This window comes from Parus major, chromosome 4A, assembly GCF_001522545.3.
Source record: "Parus major isolate Abel chromosome 4A, Parus_major1.1, whole genome shotgun sequence".
In the NCBI taxonomy this organism is placed as follows: domain Eukaryota; kingdom Metazoa; phylum Chordata; class Aves; order Passeriformes; family Paridae; genus Parus; species Parus major.
The window spans coordinates 4240355-4246833 of record NC_031772.1 but is presented as its reverse complement, the minus strand read 5'-3'; the positions used below and the strand labels follow the sequence as shown (position 1 = coordinate 4246833).

At 44.3% G+C, this 6479-nt stretch overlaps 1 protein-coding gene across 2 annotated transcripts in view; it reads right to left on the bottom strand.

Annotated features, from left to right (window-relative positions):
- POF1B (POF1B actin binding protein) overlaps positions 1–6479 on the bottom strand; it is a 17648-nt gene that overhangs the window by 10391 nt on the left and 778 nt on the right. For both annotated transcript variants that reach the window (XM_015626538.3, XM_015626537.3), the window contains exons 2-3: positions 1544–1582; positions 1057–1158 (exon numbers count right to left, since the gene is read on the bottom strand). In XM_015626538.3, coding sequence (XP_015482024.1) covers positions 1057–1158; positions 1544–1582 — 141 coding nt within the window. The remainder of the gene's footprint in view (positions 1–1056; positions 1159–1543; positions 1583–6479) is intronic.

Here is a 6479-nt window from a genome sequence, read left to right as displayed (position 1 = left end):
GCACACAGAGGGATCTGTTAGTGCTGGACACTGCAGGGAGTGGATCAACCTCAACAGCAAATGAAATGTGTCTGAGACTGGCAGTGCTGGTGGTGGTTTCAGATATTTTAATAATCCAAATAAAATTGAATTTATACCTAACTGAATATGAGTTTGCCTTACACTTTCATACTCCAGGGTTGTAATTCACCAATTTTCCTTCCAATTTTAGTAGGTGCCAGTGAGAAGCACAGGTGAAAAACCTTTCCCAAGGTGGATGTCCCATTACACATGAAAATTTCCTTCAAAACTATGCTGCTGATTTGACCTAAATCTATAAACAGTCCAGGTAACAAAAACCAGAAGTAAGACTATGGTTTCCAAGACTAAACTCCACAATTTTTTATACTTTTCTTTGCACATCACCTGAAGAAAGAAAAAAGCTGTTATTTATAATTACTTTTTTCTTTTTTACTTCAGAGACTGGATATCACAGAGAATTCAGCTGTTTAAACTTCAGAGAAGCATGAAAACTTCCATTTTAAAAAACAAAGCAAAAAACCTCAAGTAAATCACTGAGATATGCTAAATTTCAAATTTCTTTTCCTGTTTCAGAGCAATAAAGTGGAGTGATATTTTTGCTATTGACAAAACACCAATTGTGAGATGAAATTTCATACAGGTTTGCCAAATACATTTTTTTAAGAGTTACTAAAAGAAAATAATTGTGGTTTTAATTTTTTTTCCTAAAAACATATCTTGATTGTTCTTTGGTGAAGCTACTGCAAGAAACCAATTTACAGCCTCTATTCAGATATAGACTGACAGTATTAGAGATACAACAGCAGTTTCCATTGTTAAATAAATTCTTGGGGAAAATATGGCAAACATTCCACCTTCTGCTCTCCTTAAATATTCAGAATGTGTCCTAGATCACAACAAGGCAGTTCTCAGGTTGGCAGCTACTCCTAACAAAAATAAGAAAAAAACTCAGAACCAAACCAACCCAGAAACATCAATTTCCCGCTACCAACTCAATTTTCTTCTTGCAATAGATAATATAAACACTCAACTTACTTGGAGGGGATTTAATAGTTCATATTTCCTTATTGTTTTTTCATAGATGACATTATTTCCAGGAGAGAAACTGGCCCCTCTAAGAAAAGGGGATAATGGCTCCTGTAAAACATGTAAATAAAAACATCCATAAATCTTGTCAAACAGCAAACTCAGGATTAGTGTAATTTTGACTAAAAACAGATAATTTAAAGGTGAGATGTCCTTTAGGATGTGAACACGTGAGTGTGTGTCCTTTTGGAAACGAAGTGGCTGTGCTTGCACAGGGACTATGTGAAATAAATACTGTAGAAACAGCAATTAATCAGTGTCAATAAAGATTTAGCTGCTGAGAGGTGGAGCCTGAGTGGCTGTTCTGCAGTGTTTCCAATCCCTCATAATTCCATCTCTCACCCTCAGGTGTGAGCTGTGTGCTCTCAGAGTGTTTAGCATCCCCCACAGAGGAGCTGGGGAAGGAGATGAGGGAAGCCCAGCACAGTTTCCCTACCTGATCCGGGTTCTCAATGATGATCCTGCGAATGGTGCCCTGCAAGGAAGGAAAAAAAGGTTCAGAGATTACTGCATTTCAACCTCTAACACCTTTTCTGGCAGAGGAATCTGATTATGGGCATTGCCTGTAAATACTTTGGGATCCACTTGCCACAATCACCTGGGGATGTTTTAAACCCATGGCCTTCACACCCCAAAGGAATTGGTCCATGTGCAGCACAGCAAGACCCAATCCATCACTGCATTTTAACAGCTGGGTTTTTCTCAATCCCCTCTTTGCAGATCTGAGGAAACTAGTCCATGTTCTCTCTAAATGCAGCAGAACAGGTGACAAATCAAAGCTGGATGAGGCCTCCTGGATCCCACATCCCTGTTCCAATCCATCTCTTATTTCTGGTTTTTCACATTACACATCAAACTCAAGCCGGTGTGGATGGAGACACATCATACTCTCGTTTCAGCAAGGCATGGAAATTTGGATTTTGGTTAAACTCAGAAGTGAAGAGGAGGTGCCCAACAACCCACTGGGTCATATCCAGTGCACACAGCTCCACAACTGCCACCTGTGGGAACGATGCCCACATGGAGCATCTGCACATTCCTGAATGAAAAATGAGATGAGCTTCTTTAAATTACAAAAATCTGGCAGCAGCTTTGGTTTCAAATGGATTTCTTCAGGTTTTGCCCCAGCACTGTCTAGAAGGAATTGCAGGCAGTGTCCTCCACCAGTTCTAACAAATCACACACTGCTTCAACACTTCACATCTCTACCCAAACAAGCAGAGCCCCCACTGAGCCCAATCTAAGGGCTAGACAATTTGTCAGTTTGAAGCACACTGTTTATTCCCCCTCACAGCACAAACCTCCCATTTTCATATTGAATCATTTCTTCCCCAAAGCCAGGGGGAAGTTTATGTTGCTGCAGTTCAGTCTCAGACACATTCTCAGCCAGGTGGGAGCTGTTCTGAAGTAGGTCAGGTTTCCTGTCAACTGTTGCATAACCTTAGGAAGCCTGGAGCAGTTTTCCAAACCTCCCAAGAGTGAATCATAACAACAACAGGAAAAAGAAACAAAAGTAGAAAATAAACTGTTTTTGTAGCAGTCAGAGTAATTAAAAATTCCAAAATTAAAACTGTTGTGGGAACTTGGGGAGCTGCTCAGTGCTGCTGCCACCCGATGTGCCAGCAGGACTCTGGGGACACCACACAGAGAGGAGGAACATGCAGCCCATCCTGCACCACTGACACCTGTAGAACTGGAACTAAAAAGTGAAATACTCAGCAAAGGAATGGCCACTGGTGTCAGAGCAGGCACAGCCCGAGCTGTGTCAGTGCTGGAGCACACGGAGCTGTGACACCAGAGAGCCGTGGGACAGCAGGGACTGCTTCATTCCAGCACAGGGACAACACATGGCCATTGTGTGACATTAAACACTAGCCTTGCAACTCACTGAAAACTTGGACAAACGTGCCAGGACTAACTCAAAGTCTAGAGAGGATAACATATCCAGGGTGTCTCAGAGGAATAAAGCCACAATGGAGGAGTCTGGAGCATTTTAAGTTGAAACAAACCTTTATAATATTCACAAGAACAGTCTCATTGTATATGCAACATTATACAGAACCTACGAATGCTTTGCCTGGATAAAATTATGCTTCTTTTTCAGATACCCAAACTCTTTCATTTTCAAAGAACTGCTTTACAAACACGGATTTGCCTGCCCTTTCTCCTGTTCCAGCCAAGCAGGCTGGACTGGCACAGGCTGGGAGGGGACCAAGAGGCAGGAACACTGTGTCTGTGCCAGCCTGGATTGCCCACACACAGCTCGGGGCTCTGCACGAGGAGGTGCCACCTCCAAAGCCTCTGGAGCTGTCCCCCAGCAGTGGGGACACTGCCATGGAAAGGGATCTCAGGCTGCTTCCATTTTCCAGCATCCCCAAGGGGCACAGCTCAGGTCACTCTCTCCAAGCAGTGGGAAGTGTTTGGAGATGCAGCATTTTCTGTCTGGGAGAAGGAAGGGGAAGGTGGGATTCCAAAAGGCTGTTGTGGGTTTTTGGAATTTTTGACAGCCTGATCAGTCAGTCTGGGTCTGTTTTACAGAATCACAGAATGGTTTGGGTTGGAAGGGACTTCCAAGCTCTTCCCATTCCAACCCCCTGCAATGGGGCTTATAAGAAGAATTTTAAAAGGTAGCACTAAAACTTTCATGAATATTTTTGCTATTCTTTAAGATTTTTAAATAAGGAATAAGCATTTGATAGATTTATCCTTACCATGTGCCAATTTTATGTAGAAGCAATCAGTCCAGTCCTTTTTTTTTTTTAATTTCAACTCCTTACCCCTGGCTTCAGCCAACCCAGAGATGAAAGTGAGAATTTAATCTATGTCAAAAGGCCTTTATCCACAACACATTGTCTTGCTAATTACAAGCAATCCAGTCATCTGCTCATAATTTATGAGTTCCAGTTGGCAGGTGAAATGGGGAAATGGCAGGCTGTGTTTGAGGCTGTTACAACACAGACCAACCCTAAAGCTGGTTAATATTACACAATTTCATGGAAGCCCTTTGCATGTCACAGAGCTGAGCCCAGCCACACAAACACCCAAAATTTCTCACATGGACACAGAAATTCTACAAAGCCTGTCAGGGTTTTGCCCTCTGCAAACATTTGATATGTGCCACTTCAGAAATTACCTTTCCATGACCATGGAGAAAGGATTCATACACATAAGCCACATTGGAAGGGAATTTATTCCAACCACTTCTCATTTAGATCACGCAGAGCAAAACTGGCTGTGAATTACTCCAAGGACAAAAGTTACACCAAGTAAAAAAAATCCTGAATCCTGAACCACAAAAAGGACCAGCACATGTGCTCTGTGCACACACCAATTTCAAATTCTCCCTCTCTCCAGCTTATTAAAAGCAAACAAACACAAGAGCACACCCCAGCCACATGACTGAAGACTAGCACTGTATCAACAGGGATGTTGTTGTTAATCCACACAAGCTCTACAGAAGCAAATTAAATATAGCTCAAAGACAGCCCTTTGCTTTACCAGCAGTACAGAGCTGAAACTGCAGCTCTGGGCTGCCACTAACCCCAAATTCTCCTGTTACAACAACACAGGTGTGAGTTTGGTATCGGTCCATTATTCACTTTACGTGGCCCTACACAATCAGCTCAAAGGGCAACTGATCCACTCTTGGGGAATGTCCTACACCCCTCCCAGGGCTTCTCCCTGGCAACTCCCAGCTGACTTCCCTGTTTGTTACTGTTTTCTGCTTTAATAACTTCCTAATAATCTGTATTAGGCGCCTTCCTTCTCCACCACTGAAACTGCAAGCCACACAGAGCCTGACTGAGCTACACCCTCTTGTCTTTAAAGTCTCATCCAGCAAAACACTTCAGCAAGAAATTAGTTTTCATCAGCAGGATGTAATGGATTCAGTGACTGCAACAGATGTTGAAAATTAAACATCCTCCATAGAGCAGCGACAGCGTTTGAGTCTGTAATCCTTGTTCACGTATTTACCTAGGCAGAGGAAACCTGGGACTGCAGTGTTTATGCCGATGAATATTTAAATAATTAACTGCAATTCAGACGATCATCCAGCCTAGCTGAGCAGATCACTTATCTGGGAGGTGAGAGACCTGTGTTTACACTCCTGCCCTACATCTTGCAAAAGAGGATTAACAGCTTGGATACAGGGGGGATGGCTCTGCCATGACCAACTCCTGCAGAGCCATTGTGATCACAGACTCCTTCAGGCTGGAAAAACTCACCAAGATTGAGTCCAGCCACTGGCACTGCCAAGGCCACCACTCGACCATGTCCTCAAGTGCCACATCCACACAGTTCTGAACTCTTCCAGGGATGGTGAGTCCAACAATTCCCTGTGTTCCAATGTTTAACCATCCATTCCATGAAGCAATTCTTCCTAATATCCAACCTAAACCTCCGCTAGCACAACTTCAGACTGTTTCCTCTTGTCCTTGTATTAGTGCAGCTGCTCACTCACTTCCCAGGATTTACATAAACCATCCTGAGGAGGAAGGCAGCCCTCAAACTATGCAAATATTGCTTTGAAAGGAATTCAAAGCAATGTATTGTATTGGTCTTAATCCAGATTCTTTTTGACAGGTAAATATAACACAGGAAAGAAAATTCAGAAAGAGTCTGTCTTAAAACAAATGTATGTTGCAATTTGAGTATAGCAGAGCAATCCTATCAATGTTAATGATATTCTGCTGGATGAGGAAAAAATGGTTTGAGAATAAATTCCCATCTCCTTTCTGTTCTTGCAGTCAAATCTGTTCTTAAGCTACTCGTTTCTAGTTTTAACATACCAGTTGCATGTATTAAAATGACAATAAATTCCACCAATACTTTCAAGCCATGCCTTGGATACACACACAACAAACCTGCTGAACTGCATTGTGAGGGCTTTGCAAGCCCGGCTCCAACACCTCAGTCGCGGACCTTACTAAGCACCATCGATTCAAAGAGAACTAATAAGCGCACATGTTTCGTGTTCTATTTACATGAGCAGCCCCGAGTCAGCAGAGCCGCGGGTGACATCCCGGCGTGGGAAGGGAGCAGGGACCGCTGCTGGGCTGGGGCAGAACTGCCAAAACGGTGATCTGCGTTCAAAGGGTGGGAAAGGCTGTGCGGACACGGTGACACCGCTGCCAGTGACCGCATCCCTGCCGGGGCCAGCCCGCTGAGCCTGGGGACGGCGGGGAGCGCCCACAGCCGCTTCTCCCCGGGGGAAATGAGCGGGGAGAGCGGAGGGGCCGCGGCCGGACCGTCCCATCCCGGGGGAGCCCGGCCCGACCCTCCGACCTTGCACACCGCCGGGCAAGACCGCAGCTCCCGGTGCTTTGATGGCCCCTCATCCCGGGCAGGAGCGGAGTCGGGAGGGGAGCAGC